Consider the following 17,860-nt stretch of genomic DNA (forward strand, 5'->3'; position numbering starts at 1 on the left):
ACAAAACAACCTAGTTGTCCACCGACAGATGAGCGAGTAAAGAGGATGCGGTGCGTCTACACAGTGGAGCACGACTCAGCCATAAACAAGAACGAAAAATGCCACTCGCAGCAGCATGGACGCATCTAGAGACTATCATACTAAGTGAAGGAAGTCAGAGAAAGACCAGTACATACGGCATCACTTCTATGTGGAATCTAAAACATGGCACAAAGGAACTTATCTACAAAACACAGACAGACTCCCAGAGAAAGCAGACCTGTGGTTGCCAAGGGGATGGAGGGAGAGGGGAGGACTGGGAGCCTGGGGTTAACAGATGCAAACTGTTACGTAGAGAATGGATAAACAACAAGGTCTTCCTGTAGAGCACAGGAAACTATATCCAATCCCCTGTGATAAACCATAAAAGAATATAAAAAAGAATGTATGTATGTATGTAACTGAGTCAGTCTGCTGTAACAGCAGAAATTAGCACAACACTATAACTACACTTCAATTAAAAAAGGACATACCTTTAAAATTATTAAATGTAGTTTTATACACACACAAAAAAATGCAGTTTCTTTTAAAAATTAAAACAACGCAGAAATGTGTAACAGAAAAGCTGAATACGCTTCCTCCTTATAATCTCATGCCTCAGACTATTAACGTTAGATGTTTTTTCCAGGTAATAATACAAACGTATTATATCGCAAGCTCCAATTTTTACAAGTTGTATACGTATACGGAGAGATAACCTATGTACTAGTTAACGTGCTTCCTGAGGTTAACTGTACACTGAGGCCATTTCCCATGTTACCGTGAGCATTACCCTTCTTCTGTCTTCTAGGCATCCTGCAATATGGATTGACACATCGCCTACTGACTGGCCATCTGGATTGCTTCTGCACCTAGAAGCACCACTGCAATGAGCATCCCTACAGGACAAGTTTGCCCGCGTGTCCAGTGTCTCTCCTTAGATTCACTCCTTGAAGGGGAAGTGTGGGGTCCAGGGGTGCACAGTTCAGCTCTGTCACATGATGCCTTTCTTGTGCAGGAGCCCTTGTCTCTCCAGGCCCACCTGAGCTGCAGAATTAGTATTCTTAAATCTCTGCCAGCCTGTTAATTGAAAATAAACTTTGTTTTTTTATGTACATTTTATTTTTAGTGAGGCAGGGCACTTTTCACATGTTTATTTTCCACTTGCTCTTCTTCTGCAAACTGGCTCTTTCTCTGCTCCTTTTTCCTTCAGGAAGGTATTTTTCTTTTCTTACTGAGAGTAGACGAGTACACCTGGTTTGATATTTGCCTTTTAAAATTTATATCTTTTGCTGTAAAGTGGAAAATTATTTATATAGTCAAAGTGTCCATTTTTAAAAAAAAGAACATGGAAGTTTCCTGTCATTTGTTAAAAAAATTGGTTGGAGGGGAGCTTCTCAATGCCCCTCATATCAGCTAAAAATGAAGTTTTTAAGGTTAAATAGGTAAGCAAGCAGTTTATTTAAAACAGAGAAAATGACAGAACTCTTGTTTAAAAAAATTACAGCATGTTTGAAATTCTATGGAAACATATTTAGGATTCTAACTGAAAAGCAGAACTTCACTGTGTTCTTTTGAATAGCATCCATTTTCTTAGTAAAATATAAGCATATACCTCAAAATGTAGAATGTAAAATTTTAAAAACATATCACTATCCTTTTGCGTGAAGATTTGTTAAAAATAGGCTTCTTTTTTTTTTTTTAAAAAAGAAAAATTTTCGGCCGCAGACTGGTGTCCTGCGCGTCCCCGGGCGTCCGCCGCTGCTTGGCTGGCTGCAAACTCCTGCCGCAGGGCCCGGGCAAAGGCCCTGCCCACCACCTGCGCGCCCATCACAATGATCTGGGCCAGGTACTTGGCCATGGCGACCACTCAGGTTCGGGGGTCCGACTTCCTGGCCCCGAGGCCCCGGCTCAAGGGCGGTCCAAAAATAGGCTTCTTAAGAGGAGAAAGATTTAATAAAATAATGGCACCCATGCATACTTCTTGCTTCATTCCCTTAAGAACTAAAGGCTCCTAATGAAATACCTCTCTCCCTAAAGTCTAAAAAGCTCCCTCTTTGCACACAGTTTAGAGCTTCTAGCTAGAACTATAATAAAACAGATTTTGGGTCAGAAAGAGTTATTTTGGCCAGAATATAAACTGTTAACTTCACTAGAAACCAGGAATGAACATAAATCTAATTAGAATGCAAAAAGAAAAAAGTCTTCCCCACTATCCATATGAAACCTTTTATTCCAAATCCTATTAGTACCATAGTTCATTAGGATAAAATAACTTTCAGAACTTAAAAACAAAAGTCAATCAACCAAAAAAAAGGGGGGGGTGTGTGGGGGAATCTAACCACCACTAACCTTCCCAGTCTTCTAAAAACCCAGACTAAAAATGTTTTTCTTTCTTTTTCTGAGGAAGTGGCTGTGCTGTGTGTTGTACCTGTTTCCTGGCCACGCTTGTACAGACTGTGAACTACTCAACAGTGATTGAATACTTCCTCTTTGTCCTTGGAAAAACTTGCCTGTAATTTCCCAATTTGGCCCAAACAATCTGCTTGTAATGCAGCTTCTTGCCAGCCTTGCAATCATTGCAGTTCCAGCAGCCTTCGGGCGTCTCTATGCTCAGGCACTCCGGGTGGAAGGAGGCTGGACACGACTCGCAGCAGAGCAGTCGTCCACCTTGAAACAAACAAACAGTCTTAATAACTAAGAAGAGAGGAAAGAGAGAGACAAGAAAGTTATCTTTTCAGTTAAATGTGATTCAGATTGAGAGAAATTAACAAAGGGATTGAGTTATATAGTGATGGATTAAAATACAAGACAATAAACAGACTTAGCTACTTCAGTCCTTCCTAGGGAGGGCTTCAATGGCCAGAAACTCAGAGCATGTGAGGAACTGTGAGTAGGAAAAATATGACTCTTCACCCCTCTGAAATGAGGACTAATGAGGCATTGGTTTAGCTGGGGGTTAAGACTCTTAACATATGACAAATAGGTGCATAAAATCTTTAGCCTTGAGTAGATGTGAGAACAGATTTTCAGAAAAATATGTACTCTTTTTTTCTCCTTGAGAGCTAAGAAAGTAAACAATGGTCAGCTTTGTATTTTAATCCAGTGGCACAGCTAACTAAATCCCTTTATAACAATATTAGCGAGAATGAAAATAGCCAATAGGCTGACCACTACTTTTTTCTTCACTTGTAAGAATACAAAAAAGCAAAAGGATCTTGAATTTGTGATTACATTATCATTACCTTTTCAGGAAAGACAAAGAAAGTCAAACAGGCTATATAGCAGTGGTTTACAACTTTTTCATCACCAAGGATCCCCTTTCCCTTTCCCATGGACTCATGTTTTCAAATATTTTATCAACCAAAAAGCCCACCAAAACAAAAAAAACATTTAAAAAGCCACAATAATTTTTATGTTTTAATTAACTACAGAAATATCTAATAGCCAACTGGAGCTTCAGATCCCAGTAACAAAACTAGTCTTATCATATTAAATTGTTAAAAATCATAGCCAAATACAGAGAAACTCATGCAACTGTATTTTGCACAAATGGCTGATTCTGTTAGACTTTCTGAAATATTAAACATAGTTCAAAATTTTGTTTGTAATATTTTCTGACATCATATCGAGAACCACTGCTTTATAGCATGAAAGAAGCATCAGGTAGAATCAAGAATAACATACAAGGAGATCTCTTTAAGTAGCCTAGCAAAATCCTCTCCTTTTAAAAACAAAATGATCTCTGTATTAAGACAAAAACAGGTGCAGCAAATGAAACAATATTATTTTTAAATGCAAAAAATTAAAGAAATTTGAGGGGAGATTAGGTATTTCAACAAGTGACAGAGAAGAATGTTAATCACTGAAGATGAAATACAATAAAGACATTTACTGTAAAAAAAAAAAAAAATCACTTTTTCATTGGAAAACCAAGTCTATAACCCATGAGTGTACTGAGATTTAAAGTCTTGTAAGCAAAAGGTTAAGAGCCCACTATACAACTTTATCAAATTATATGCTCCAACCTTTTGAGTGTTTGCTATCAATTTTCCAGAAAATCTTGTCTTCCTGTAGACTTTCAAACTTCTAACTAATTAACATAAAAACAAAAAGAAAATCCATGTACAATCAGTGATGAATTAAATTACTATATTTCCTCTGCTTAAAAGCTTTTACTTCCATCATTTGGATTTTCCCCTTTGTCTGAAGATCTCAATGTGGATTAATTGTTTCAATTCTCCAACCTAGAGATTAGCTGCCTGAGTGGTCTCAGCCTAGGTAGGGAATTCTTCTGTAAGTTTAAAATAAAATGAAATAATTCATTTTTCCATCAGAAAGAAATGACCAGTAGGGAGAGCGGTCTTTGCAAATAGCTTTGAGGACATGTGATTCTTTGGGTTGACGTGGAAAAGTCAGGCTGGCCATTTTTAACATTGGAATAGTCCTGAATTTTAAGTCTTATTTCAGAGGAAATACAGACCCTGAATCATCAGTGAAAATCATCACGATTTTTTGACAAAAATACACAGGGAAATAGAAAAATAAAAATATGAACACTCCACCTTGGTGCTATGCAAGAAAACTGCTTTAGGGTGCGAGAGAAGAAAGATAACGGTTCAAGCTAAGCAAACAGAGGGCTCAAAATAATTTCAATTCATGTCAAGGCCAATACCGAGTACTGAACACAAAGTAAGCAACAATTGAATTTGTCTAATTTTATAAAGGCGCCAGGAGGGAAATCAGGCATTTCCTAAAATGCCTTGGGTAGTCTAATTTTACTGCACTATGGAATTAGTCAGACCCATGTCCATCTTTTTTTTGGAAACAGGTGGTATCACCAGTAAGATGCCATACTGTGACTTCAATGGAAAATAGACAAAAAAGTCAATAGTCTCTCAGCCTCCTTCTCCATGGGTTCTAACCAACTTGCTTAGTTATACTTTCCTTTAGTCATGGGTCGCTACTTCAGATGTCTGACAAACAGCAAACATACATCAGCAGCAGGCAACACAAAGAAAGAAAAAAAATGAATTAAATTTTCTTTAAAGATTCTGAGCCTGGCCCCAGATCATAACGGAAATGTATACCGGAAAAGGCCTTCACCTTCTAGGTTATTTATCTTACCCTCTAGAATAATAACTCCCCCAATAATACATTATTGTTAAAATACTTTCCCCCCCCTGCATTACACGTAGGCTCTGTAAGGCAAAACACAAGATTTTTCTTCCATAGACTAAATTAACTGGGAGAATATAAAGATATACATTTAGCTCTTTGTTCTCTGTGTATAAATTATCCATAAGTTATTCTTCAGTTCTGCTGGGCTGCCTTTCAAGCTCCAGTATTTGTGCATTCTCCCAGCTGCCCACCAATGTCTCCTGAGAGAAGGGCAATTAGGTTTCATAGCAAACATTTAAGAAACAAAATGACAGAATGTATTCCAGAGTCAAAATTTTAAGTGTCAGCTATCTTTGTTCCCTTCTGTTTAATAACCTATCTTGTTATTTAGTTGAAAGTTAGTAACAAATTACATCCTGTCTCTTCTATTCTAACATGAATGGTAGTTCAGGCAAAAGAGAAAGAGGTCTCAGAATACATTTCTATATTAAGCAGAATCCTAGTCTTTCAATTTTAATAACTACAGATATATGGAATGTGTGAAAATTTATTCAAGAAGTGTAAGTAAAAATTTGTAATAGCAGAATTATTTTAAGCCCTTTTTAATAATTTTGCAGCCATATGAAGACAGTCACAGCCACCAAGGTAGAATTTACTGAAAGCAACAGATGGTGCTTGACAGGCATACATTTTCCCCCTTCATTTAAAGAGAAAAAAAATAGGAAATGCAAAAATAAAAGTAAGAGATAAACTATTTTGATTATTACCTTTCTCACATTTCTTTTTGGAAGCTGACGAAGAAGGAATCATAGGTAATTTCATCAACTCTGCACGATTTGATTCGTTCAGTAGGTAGTGGGACTTATAGGCATAGGAACTGAACATGGGGTCTGAATGGTCCTGCACTATCAGCCCTATACGAGACAAACAGAAAGATGTGAGCTGCAATGAAACTACCCATGATTCCATGAGGAAAAATAAACCAACACCTACTATGTAGCTGTGCTTCAAGGTGGGGGAAAAAGAATATGAAGAAAAAGAAAGATCTGACAGAAAAAGCTTTCTACAGTTAGTAAAGGGAGTTTAGGCTACTCAGTGCCTTATCTCTACACAGAAATCTACACACCCAGAAAAAAGACTCGAATTTGAGGATTAAACTGTGTTTGATGTCATTCTGAAAACCCACTCTGGAAAACAGAGCTATGTTCCTCAATGTTTAGAAGGACTATGATGACAACCCAAAGAACAAAATGACGTATCACTTAATAGTGGAAATAAGAACTGTCTACATGACACAGTAGAGACACTGGTCACCTTCAATACATCAAACAGCATTGAACAGCAGACTTGGGCCTCTCTTCCTCTCTGCTAAGATCTTTAGATACCCTCAAATTCCAGCTTTCTCAGTCAGACAATGAAGCTTTCCTCTTATCAGTATGATACATGATTTTAAAGATGCTGTGAGTTGCTGAACTTCACTGAGGTACTGCAAATCTTTAAAATTTTGTCCTGCTAGGATAATAACCAACTTAAGGGTTTATAAAAATGTCCTTTCAATCCACTAATACAGCTGTCCTATTGGAGGAAACACCATCTGCTCTAACCCACCTGTAGCACACACCTCTCCCCACTCCCTCCTCCTCCTGCCCCGAGTTCAGTCCATCCTGTGGCTGAGGGACCTGCAGGACCAGGGAAACTTTCTGTTTGTGGTTACCGGTCAGTTTATAACAATCTAAGACTTTACAGTACAAATCATGACAGCAGCTTCGCAGAGATCTTTTTGAGAAGAGGGAAGAGTTTTGTTTCTAAAGGGGTGACCATTTATTATTTTTGGTGGATGTTATCTTCATTTGGTGCTGCTCGACACTGAGACAGATTCAGGAAATATCTCTCATGTGAATGGAACTTGAAATTGCTAATTGGTAATACAGAAGAATCTTTGAATAAAGGTTATATAATGTTGAATGAATTTTATACATTTAATAGAGAAAAGTGGTACAGTGGCTTTTAAATAGGGAAGAACAACTTAGAATGTTAAGTAACTTTTATTTTACAGCACCCTCCAGATGAAAGGGAATGCAGAAGAATCTCTACTGCACTGAAATGGCACCTATGACACCATGAGGGGCAGGGGAGGTGGGTTGTTCCTCTAAACACTGAAGCATTTCCAAAAATATTTCCAGATATTTCAGACTTTAAGAATTAGCTTAATGATTTTAAACAACCAATAACCAAGAACTAAGACAAAAATCCTCTGTGCAGAGGGAGAAACAACTGCAACACAAGCTAAGTTTCCTAACGCCAAAACATAAAGGACTGAAGTATCCCTTTTAATAAGTGTGGATTTATTACAATAGATCCCCTTAAAAAAGGAGACCCTCTATAAAAACTGATAAAGGAACACATATCATTTACTTCTGGAGAACTTTTAAGCCCTTCTCAAATCCTAGCATCTGATCTATTTAGAATAATTTTCTGTAAAATGCTGGAAAAGAAAATGAACGTTTCTGTTTACTGTGCAAAGCTGCAGTTAGAGTATTTGGGAATTAAATAATCTTGTTCTTAAAAAGGCATTTCAGTACAGCAAATCTTGCAGAATAACTGCTAAATTGATAAAATCCAAATGTGATCCTGTTGTTAAAACATGGAGTTTCCATTATGTCAAGCTTTTAATCAAGGCATGAAAGTTAAAACGGTTAGAATTTGCTCTAAAACTAGGTTCCTTGACAAGGGGTCATTTTCTACCTTACTTAAATAAAAAAAACACCTGCTTTAAAGGTCACCCAATCATTGAATGAAATAGAGCAAAAACAAATATTGGTTGATATACTTACTGATGGTACTTGATTCAGAATGTACTCTCGAGTAAGCCAACACGATAGTTTTAAACTTGATATTTATTAATAAAATGTTGGCTCAGTTACACATACACACACACACCACCCCCATCACTCCAAGTGAAAGTGAGTAAAAGTACTATTTACAAAGCAACAGAGACTTTATGTTATCACTGATACTCATCTATTTGAAAGTCTCTAAAGCTAGTCATTCAGCTTTTTCACCCTGTCATGCCTTTCTTAGGAAGGGGGAGAGGGACAAGGCACATGCTGACATTTTCTTTGGCTAATGCAATGTGGCATGAGACACGTCCAATCTTCTCCTCCCTGTGCCGTCCAGCCTTCAGGGCAGAATACAGCTGCCCTCACTGTTCTACCCAGCACTTCTCTCTGACAGCGGCCACCCCACATGCTTGCCAAACAGGCCAGCTCAAAGCAATGTGTACACTGACTCAGCTGGCTGCTACAAGGACTACCAGTTACTTAATCCTTTATTGTCCACCTCCTCTGGTCCTTTTTTTTTTTTTTTAAATGAGAGTTACAAAAGTAAAACAACTCAAGATCTATCACACTAGCTAAATTCTATTAAAAATATTTTATAGTACTTTTACCAAATTGAAAGAACTGTCTCCTAAAACAAAACAAAACACAACCACTATGTATAAAGTAGATAACTAATGAGAACCTCCCGTACAGCACAGGGAACTCTACTCAATGCTCTGTGGTGACCTAAATGGGAAGGAAATCCAAACAAAGGGTTAGGATATATGTAAATATAGAGCTGATTCACTTTGCTGTACAGCAGAAACTGACACAACGTGGTAAGGCAACAATACTCCAATAAAAAATTCTTTAAAAAAAGAAAACAAGATCTCAAACTTCTTTTTCAATATGGGCTCCTGCTGCTGCTAAGTCGCTTCAGTCGTGTCCGACTCTGTGCGACCCCATAGACAGCAGCCCACCAGGCTCCCCTGTCCCTGGGATTCTCCAGGCAAGAACACTGGAGTTGGTTGCCATTTCCTTCTCCAATGCATCAAAGTGAAAAGTGAAAGTGAAGTTGCTCAGTCGTGTCTGACTCTTCTCGACCCCATGGACTGCAGCCTACCAGGCTCCTCTGTCCATGGGATTTTCCAGGCAAGAGTACTGGAGTGGGGTGCCATTGCCTTCTCCGCAATATGGGCTAAGTATAATCTAATAGGCCTGACATGCCATAGAATCCTTTCAAGAATTTCACACTAAGGGAAGTTTAGAAAACAGCATTTATGACAAAAAAATCCCAACAAACTGTGTTTGGGGATATTAATTGATTTCTAAAATGCTTACACTTTATATTACACTAAACATTGTTTTTATTATAATATAGCTGAGACATTCTGTAAAGCTGAATACTCCGTATCATATTCAACTAAAGAAATTCTACTGTAGATTTATCACGAACTCAAGTTCACTGACACCCTCAGGGACACAATATTGTTTTTAATTGATCAATCTCTTGGCAGACTTAAATATCAACAGCTGGCAAGTAAGAAAGCCTGCACTGCAGGCTCTTAAGTAATACACCCCATATGTTGCCTTGGCTGTATCCCATTAGGCCTCCCTCGATGCCAGACCAAAACATGATAAAATACAACATAAATAATTGAAAAATAAATGTGCTCTTCTTGCCTTGCAAGTGAAATCTAAATTAGTTGAAAACTCTGGATTACATAATATGACATGAGAAGATTCTATTTCAAACAGAAGAATTGTTTGGAAAAGTGAAGAGAGTTGACCCTTAAACAGTCAGAATCGCAGTCAGAATCCTTTGTAACTTTACAGTCGTCTCTCTCCCGCATCTGCGGATTCCACCAACACTGGATCGAAGTCTTAGAGTACACACTGAGAAAACAGTGTACACAAGTGGGTGCAGGTAGTTCAAACCCATGTGGTTCAAGGGTCAACTGCAATCTTTTGACGCTCCAAATAGGAACACTGAAGACTCATCTTTAATTCTAAGTTACTAAGAAATTAAGCAGAATTTAGCTTAATTTATGGAAGGATTAATATTCTAACAGTCTGAGTATCTAATGTAACAAAAGGGACTGGTTGCTGGAAGTGTTCATCTCTCTTAGGGGTATTCCTGGAACTTGTTTTTAATGGGGAAATATACCAACGAACCCAGAAAGACCCGAAGAGAAAGGACTGAGACTCACCTCTGGCGCAAACGAAACAAAAGCCTACATTTACAGCAGACGAAGAGCCACTGCTCCGTGTGGAATGATTACTGCAGATGAGAACGCAGGAAGACACGAGGGTGCTGCCGGCGGCAATGCAAGCATCTACGGAGTGGTAGGCGACTGGGCACCGCAGACATCTCACCATGCGACCTATTGGAAGATGGTCAGGGAGGACCCTGGGTCACAAGGCATCTGCTGACACAAAGGGAGATCTTTGGGGACCCAGGATGATGCTGGTTATAGTAGAATGAAAATCTCACTAGTTTGGCTCTGCCATTTCTATGCTGTATGGTCCCTAAATGTAGTGCCCATCTAGAGGTCACTCAAAAAATCTGTGTCTGCTCCAGTGCTGGAGAAATGGTGGTTGTCAGTATGGCACCTGTTGAAGAAATTTCCAGGGGTAATTTTGAACATATGGAATTTTCTTCTCAAGGTCTGGATTAGAACCTAGAATCCACTTATCTTAGGGCTATCCTGGTGGTTCAGTGGTCAAGAATCCTCCTGCCAATGCAGGAGACACGGGTTTGATCCCTGGGTTGGGAAGATCCCCTGGAGAAGGAAATGGCAACCCACTCCAGTATTCTTGCCAGGATAACTCCATGGACAGAGGAGCCTGGTGGGCTACAGTCCCTGGGGTCACAGAGAGTCAGATACGACTGTGTTTTTTACTATCTTATTTTACTTATTTTATTTTACTATCTATTTACCACTTACTTTACTATCTACTGTGGCCCAGCTGCAATAGCTACAGATAAACAAAGGGAGGATGCCCAATGTTCTTTATAATAATGTGCTTACTGTTTGCCATTGCACTTAAAACAACCCCAAACGCTGTCCCCTTCGTTAGCTTTGTTTTACCTTTACTTGCTTTGTGGATATCTTTCTCCATAGAGCAGGCGGAACAGCAGTGCTGGGGACAGCGGAAGCCTTTTGATTCAAAGATGGCAGTGGGGAATTTGCGGACACAGGCTTCATGGTAAAATTTCCCACAAGCACTGACAGAGCAACGCTTCACATCCGCACCAGACACTTTACATGAAAAACACGGGTGCTGTCCTGCAAAATTGGTGAGGAACACAGTTTAAATAAAATCTGGATTAAACAGAAGCAGCTACTGGTATCAGAGAGCTAACTCCTCCCTCCACAGATTCTACTACTATGTGTAAGATTTTAATATACAAAAAGATTTTAATATACAAATAGTTAAAATATGACAATAAAACTTGCTAGAATAATTGACTTTCTACAATAATTGATCATCCATTTGAAGATACAGCACTAAAAGCAATTCAGATCCCCATTTCTCACTTTACACTAAAATAGAGTCCATAGAAAACCTAGAGCAGAATTTTTCAACACCTGAGAGTGGCAAGGTCTTCCCAACTGAGAATAAACAAATAACCAGTGAAGACAGATGTCATCAGATAATCACAATTTCCATTTGTAGATCAGACATAAAATGAAAACTCATGATCCTAATAAAAACAGAAAGTTATGGCTAGATGTCTTATTAAAACTGCAGAAAATCAAGGACAAAGAGAAAATATTAAAATCCCCTTCAGAGATACAAGACTGAAAGCTGATGGAAAGAGAAAGCTGGAAGCCAGGGGATGCTATCACTAAGGGCTGAAAGAAAACTGTTACCAAGCCAGAATTCTGCACCAGTGAATGCACTCTCCAAGAAGGGGGTGAAGTCAATAGGTACTGGGAAGAACTAACAAAACTGAAACTCGGTTCTTTGAAAAAGAACTGATATCCCTGGCAACAAGTAACTAATAAAAAAATGGAGAAAAAGCAGCAATATTAAGAATATCAGAAATGCAAAATGATTCATCACTACAAATCCTACAAATGTTTAAACAAATAGGAGGATGTCACTACCTTTTTGCATAAATTTGAAAATTTGGATGAATAGATTCCTAGAAAAACAGAACTTATTAACACTGGCACAAAAATAAATAGAAAATATGATAGTTCTATAAACTATTTAGGAAATTGAAACTACAATTAGAAACCAATACAGAAACTTTGAAGCTCAGATGGCTCCACTGGTCAATCTGCCAAACATTTTGAGATAGAAACAATTAGAATGGGGAAGAAAAAAAACCACAAAAAATGGGAACAAGTGAAAAACAAACAGATGTAGAAAAATAAATGCAACAAGGATGACAAAGGATTATGTTTTGTTATATAAAGAGTTCATATGTGATATTATCACTTATATGTAGAATCTAAAAATCAAATGAATGAATATAACAACAGTCTCACAGAAACAGAACAAACTAATGGTTACCGTGGGAAGAGGAGTGGTGAAAAGGGGCAAGATAAGCGTAGGTGATTAAAAGGTACAAACTACTATGTACAATAAAATAGGTAAGATGCAAGGATATATTGTACAGCACAGGAAATATAGCTAATAATTTATAACTTTAAAAGAAGTATATTCTATGAAAATATTGAATCATTATGGTTTCCACCTGAAACTAATATAAATCAACTATGCTGTAACCAATCAATCGGGCTTCCCAGATGGCACTAGGGGTAAGGAACCTGCCTGCCAATGCAGGAGACATAAGAGACTCGGGTTTGATCCCTGGGTCAGGAAGATCCCCTGGAGGAGGAAATGGCAACCCACACCAGTATTCTTGCCTGGAGAATCTAATGGACAGAGAAGCCTGGAGGGCTCAGTCCATAGGGTCACAAAGAGTCGACACAACTGAAGCAACTTAGCATTCATGTATTAGCCAATCATCAATCAATACAAAATAAAGAAGAATCATGGGGAAAATATATGTAACATATATAAGCAAAGATCACAAGACTTATGAGTTTCCCTGGTGGCTCGGCAGTAAAGAATTCACCTGCAATGCAGGAGACATGGGGTTCGACCCTTCCATCAGGAAGATCCCCTGAAGAAGGAAATGGCACACCACTCCAGTATTCTTGCCTGGGAAATCCCATGGTCAGAGGAGCCTAGTGGGCTACGGTCCATGGGGTCACGAGAGTCTGACATGACTTAGCAACTGAACCGATATAAAGAACTATAAATCAATGTAGAAATGGCCTAATATAAAAGTGGGCAAAGGGTATGAACAGGCAATTTACAGAAAGCAAAAAAGACAGACAGCCAATAAACATATGCCAAAATGCTCAACTTTACTAGTAATCAGATAAATGCTAATTAAAACCACAAGTAACATTGGAAAAATTCATCAAATAGGAAAAAAATGTAGAGTTTGATAGTGCTGGCTGTGATCAGGGTGTGGTGAAACGGCACTCATGCATTGCTGGTGGGAGTTAAGCTGGAAAGAACTAGCTCAGAAGGCAGCAGAGCAGTGTCCATTCTGAAAGGAGACATCCACTTTCTGTGGCCTAGACATTCTACTTGCTGTCTGCGTTAGAGAAGGCCTGTACATGTAGAAGGGTATTGGCTGAAGTACTGTTTGTAACTGCAAACAACCGAAAGCTGTTGTTATCTGCCTTTTAAAATCAGGACTGGCGTTTTCATTTTGTGTCTTGTGACATATGGAAATTCTAAGTGGCTATTTATTTGGATTCATCTTTTGGGAAGTGTTCAAGTCTTTTGCTCATTTTTCTTATGATGCTATAAAAATTCTGAAGGAAAAAAATGTACAAGGAATAGTTTTTTGTTTTGATTTTTTACAGAAAGTTAGATGCGGTTTTGGAAGTAGCTAACCATTACAATTTGACTAAGTCATAAAGATCCTTTAAAATCAGTACTTATAACTGTGATGTTCAAATATTTGTTGTTGTTTTTAACTGGCTTTGTTGCAGAAATAAAATACAGCAGTGTTAAATTGGGTGAATTACAAAAATTCTTCAAAATTAGTACTTACAAACAGTGATGTTCAAATTTTTTTAAAAATTGTTTTTATTACAGAAATAAAGAACAGTAGGGTTTTTTTTGGTTGCTGTTGTCCCATTGCATATATATGATTTCAAATTATATTTTAACATATGGATAGATAAGAAAGAAATACTATTGTTTTTAAAATAACTTTTATAAATGTAAAAAATTAAAAGAAAATTATTTTAAAGTTTAAAAAGGTTTGGCTGTATCTAATGCATAAACTGCTCCATGTAAAAATGAAATAGGCTTTCATAATGATCAAAGTAAGTCTAATATAAACGAAAATTGTTGTAACGAGCAGTGCCATTACACTAACAGAGCTGAGCTATAAATCCCTGTAAGACTCAGGCTTAAGGCTCTAGCATGGGGATGATTCCACTGCTCTCCCTCCTCACTAGGGCATGGGAAAGTCACTCAGTCATGTCCGACTCTTTGCGACCCCATGGCCTATACAGTCCATGGAATTCTCCGGGCCAGAATACTGGAGGGGGTAGCCTTTCCCTTCTCCAGGGGATCTTCCCAACTCAGGAATCAAATCTAGGTCTCCCACTTTGCAGGCAGATTCTTTACCAGCTGAGCTACAACGGAAGCCCAAGAATATTGGAGTAGCCTATCCCTTCTCCAGGGGATTTTCTTGACCCAGGAATCAAATTGGGTCTCATGCATTGCAGGTGGATTCTTTACCAACTAAGCTACCAGGGAAGTCCCAGTAGGACATGGTCTTCCTAAAACTATGGTCTTCTTAGAATAAGAAAGTAACAAGTAAAACTGCCTGTTACACATTTTATTCAAAAGGGCCAATGAAAATGTTTTCTATCCAGAAGTCACATTTGTCTTAAACAATAGAAAGTGGAAGTATAAGAACTTATCAGGCATGTATCCTGTGATACTTTTTACATATAATGTGTTTGTTTATCTTTTGATAAACAAACAAATTAAAAAACTTCCTAAAGAATCTGAGTTTATATTCCTAATATGTTGGCAGTGTACCACATTGGTATCCAACTGATTTTCATGTGATAAAAAAATGTATCAAAAGCAATTTAAAAAAGTTACTTTTGCATTTCCTGAATTACTAATGATGTTTGTAATGAAAATGAACATTTTCTCATGTCTTACCGGCCATTTGTGTTATTACTTTGGAGAAATGTCTGCTCAATTTTGAATTGGATTATTTATTTATTTCTGGTATTTTCACCTATGAGTTTTATACTTTTAGCTCTTATGTTCTGGTCTTTGATCACTTTGAATTTATATGTGTATGTGTATATATATATACACACACACACACACACACACACACATATATATATGGCATAGGGTAAGGGTTCAAGTTCAATGAATGTGGATCCAATTTTCCCAGCACCATTTATTGAAAACACTATTGACTAGTGTTTGCACCCTTGTTAAAAAATCATTTGACCATATATGTGAGTTTATTTCTGGGCTCCCTAATCTATTTCATTGGTTTATGTCTTTATGCCAGTACTACACTGTTTTAATTACTGTAGCTTTGTAGTAAATTCTGAAATCAGGAAGTATGAGTCCTCTAACTTTGTTTTACTTAAATTGTTTTTAAAGCAAATTTCCTTCTTAAATTTTCTAGCAGATGTGTACCAAATTAGATTACATCTAACATTTGTTGGCAGATTTCTGCTGGATTCTAGAGTTAGAAGAGAAGCCCTAAGAGTGTTTTAATACTGAGATACATGGTCCTTCCCATCAGTAATTTAAACTACAGGCTGAAAATTTGAAAGCTTAATTTAAACTACAGGCACATCAACGACTCAGTGACAGAGTTTCAGAAAAGGGGCATGGTAGGGAAGGTGGGGAACCAAGAGTACGTGCTTGTTGTGTGTTTACACGTCCAGAACTCATTCTGAAGGCCAAATAAAACAATGTGTAGATGATCTGACTCTGAGGCTGTCAGCTGGCAAACTGTCCAAAAGTTCTTCTGCAGAGTCTAAATGTGATCAATAAAATGATACCTTACGTAGGGAAAAATATAAGTTATTTCTTTAAAACACCTTCTGTAGCTTAGGTTTTGCCTGTGTATATAAGTAAGGGTGTATGGGTGTGGTCAGGATATATGATACATGATCCCCGTCTACTGGGTCAAGGTGGCAGAAGGCAGTGGGAAAGAGCAAGGACTCTGGGGTCAAGCTCTGCCTCCTGGGCCAGAACCCCAGCTTCACCCTGTACGTCTGTGACTCTGGGCAAGGCTGGGAACCAAACGCTCTGAACCTCAGTTTCACACTCTGTAAAATGGACATAATAATAGTAGTGATCTCATAATGTAATGAGGATCAAACAAGATAAGAAGATAAAATGCCGAGTATTAAGAGCAGCTGGCATTTAGGAAGTGTTTGGTTAAAAACAAAGTTACTGTTCTAATGGAATTTGGAATATACAAAAGATTTTTGGAGGCACACAAGTAAAAAAGTATAAAATAAGTATCTATGAGAATCCAAATAAAGGGGAGAAAGAGTAGGAAAATAATAAAGTATCAATGGTAAGGTCAGCATATCATAAATACTTGACATCCAACTGGCTCATAGTTCCTCACAGCAAAACTGAGATAAAGCCCACAAAAACATACAAACAGGTTCCTAGAAGCACTACCAGGCCATCTCACAACCAGGTGACTCTTCACTTACATTATTGGTAACATCCTGCTTTCCATGACTTTACCTAGAAGCGAGGCTATGACGCAGAAGAAATAAAAACTTATCTATTTCTTTCTCCATAAATTATTTTGATTGGTGGAAGCCTACATATGGAGTAAAAGAAATAAATGGTAACACCCACCCCCAAACCAATTTCTGGCCCCTCCATCTTTCCACTAAAAATACAGCTCCCCATGGTTACAGTTTGTGATGTAACCATCACAGTCAGAGGTTGATGTAACCTCTGTACACTCAGAGGAGACAGAGGCCCTGCATACCCTGACCCGCTGCCCGTATCTACCAGAATAGGGATGCTCACCAGTTTTACACTCGACACAGACGAACTTCCCATCAGGGGGTGATGACAAGCCCAGGCACTCCAGGTGGAAGTGTTTGCAGCACTCTCCCTCACAGGGAATCAGAGAGTCACCAGAGCTTTCACAGATCTGTAACAAGGCAGAAAACCAACAGTTCTCAAGCTGTATCAGGTGTCGGGACCACTAGAGGGCCTGTGAAGACAAGCTTGCTGGTCCACGGTTTCTGATTCAGTGGGTCTGGGTTGGGCCTGAGAATTTGCAGTAAGTATCCTGATGGTGCTTGTGCGGCTAGCCCTTCGCCCTCACTTTGAGAACCACTGAACTAGCAAACTCTTCCCTGCACCCAATATGTATAAAGTTTAAAAGTTATACTCGATCTTTGATGATTCCTTCTTTGGAATCCACAGACTTCAACTTTGCTTCACTGCACAAAGCAGTATTTTTCAGAAAGGGGCCCACTCCAGTATTCTTGCCTGGAGAATCCCATGGACAGGGGAGCCTGGTGGGCTATATAGTCTACAAGGTGGCAAAAGAGTCAGACATGACTTAGCAACTAAGCAACAACATCCCAGCGAGGACCCACAGTTCCATGTGAATAGTAAGTATTCCAACTCCGAAAGGGAAGAAAAGAGCCAGAAGTGGCTTTGAGGTCTGTAGCTTTAAAGTAATATTCCAAGTCAGAAAGACACTATCCTCTCTGGGACTTCCCTGGTGGTCCAGGGGCTAAGACTCCTTGCTCCCCATGCAGGGGGCCTAGGTTCGATCCCTAACTAGGGAACTACATCCCACATACTGTAAGGAAGACCCAATGAAG

At 38.5% G+C, this 17,860-nt stretch overlaps 1 protein-coding gene across 6 annotated transcripts in view; it reads right to left on the reverse strand.

The window, feature by feature from the left end:
• The window catches only part of NSD3 (nuclear receptor binding SET domain protein 3), a 97,931-nt gene that overhangs the window by 14,160 nt on the left and 65,911 nt on the right, over window positions 1-17,860 (reverse strand). For 3 of the 6 annotated variants that reach the window (XM_086380236.1, XM_086380234.1, XM_086380235.1), the window contains exons 12-16: window positions 17,049-17,175; window positions 11,051-11,248; window positions 10,169-10,342; window positions 5,907-6,053; window positions 2,532-2,688 (exon numbers count right to left, since the gene is read on the reverse strand). In XM_086380236.1, coding sequence (XP_086236362.1) covers window positions 2,532-2,688; window positions 5,907-6,053; window positions 10,169-10,342; window positions 11,051-11,248; window positions 17,049-17,175 — 803 coding nt within the window. Of the gene's footprint in view, window positions 1-1,791; window positions 1,955-2,531; window positions 2,689-5,906; window positions 6,054-10,168; window positions 10,343-11,050; window positions 11,249-17,048; window positions 17,176-17,860 lie in introns of those variants that run through there. The other 3 variants (XM_086380238.1, XM_086380237.1, XM_086380239.1) reach the window with 2 other exon arrangements.

This window comes from Bos grunniens, chromosome 27, assembly GCF_055505025.1.
Source record: "Bos grunniens cultivar Pamir isolate PY7600 chromosome 27, Bosgru_T2T1.0, whole genome shotgun sequence".
In the NCBI taxonomy this organism is placed as follows: domain Eukaryota; kingdom Metazoa; phylum Chordata; class Mammalia; order Artiodactyla; family Bovidae; genus Bos; species Bos grunniens.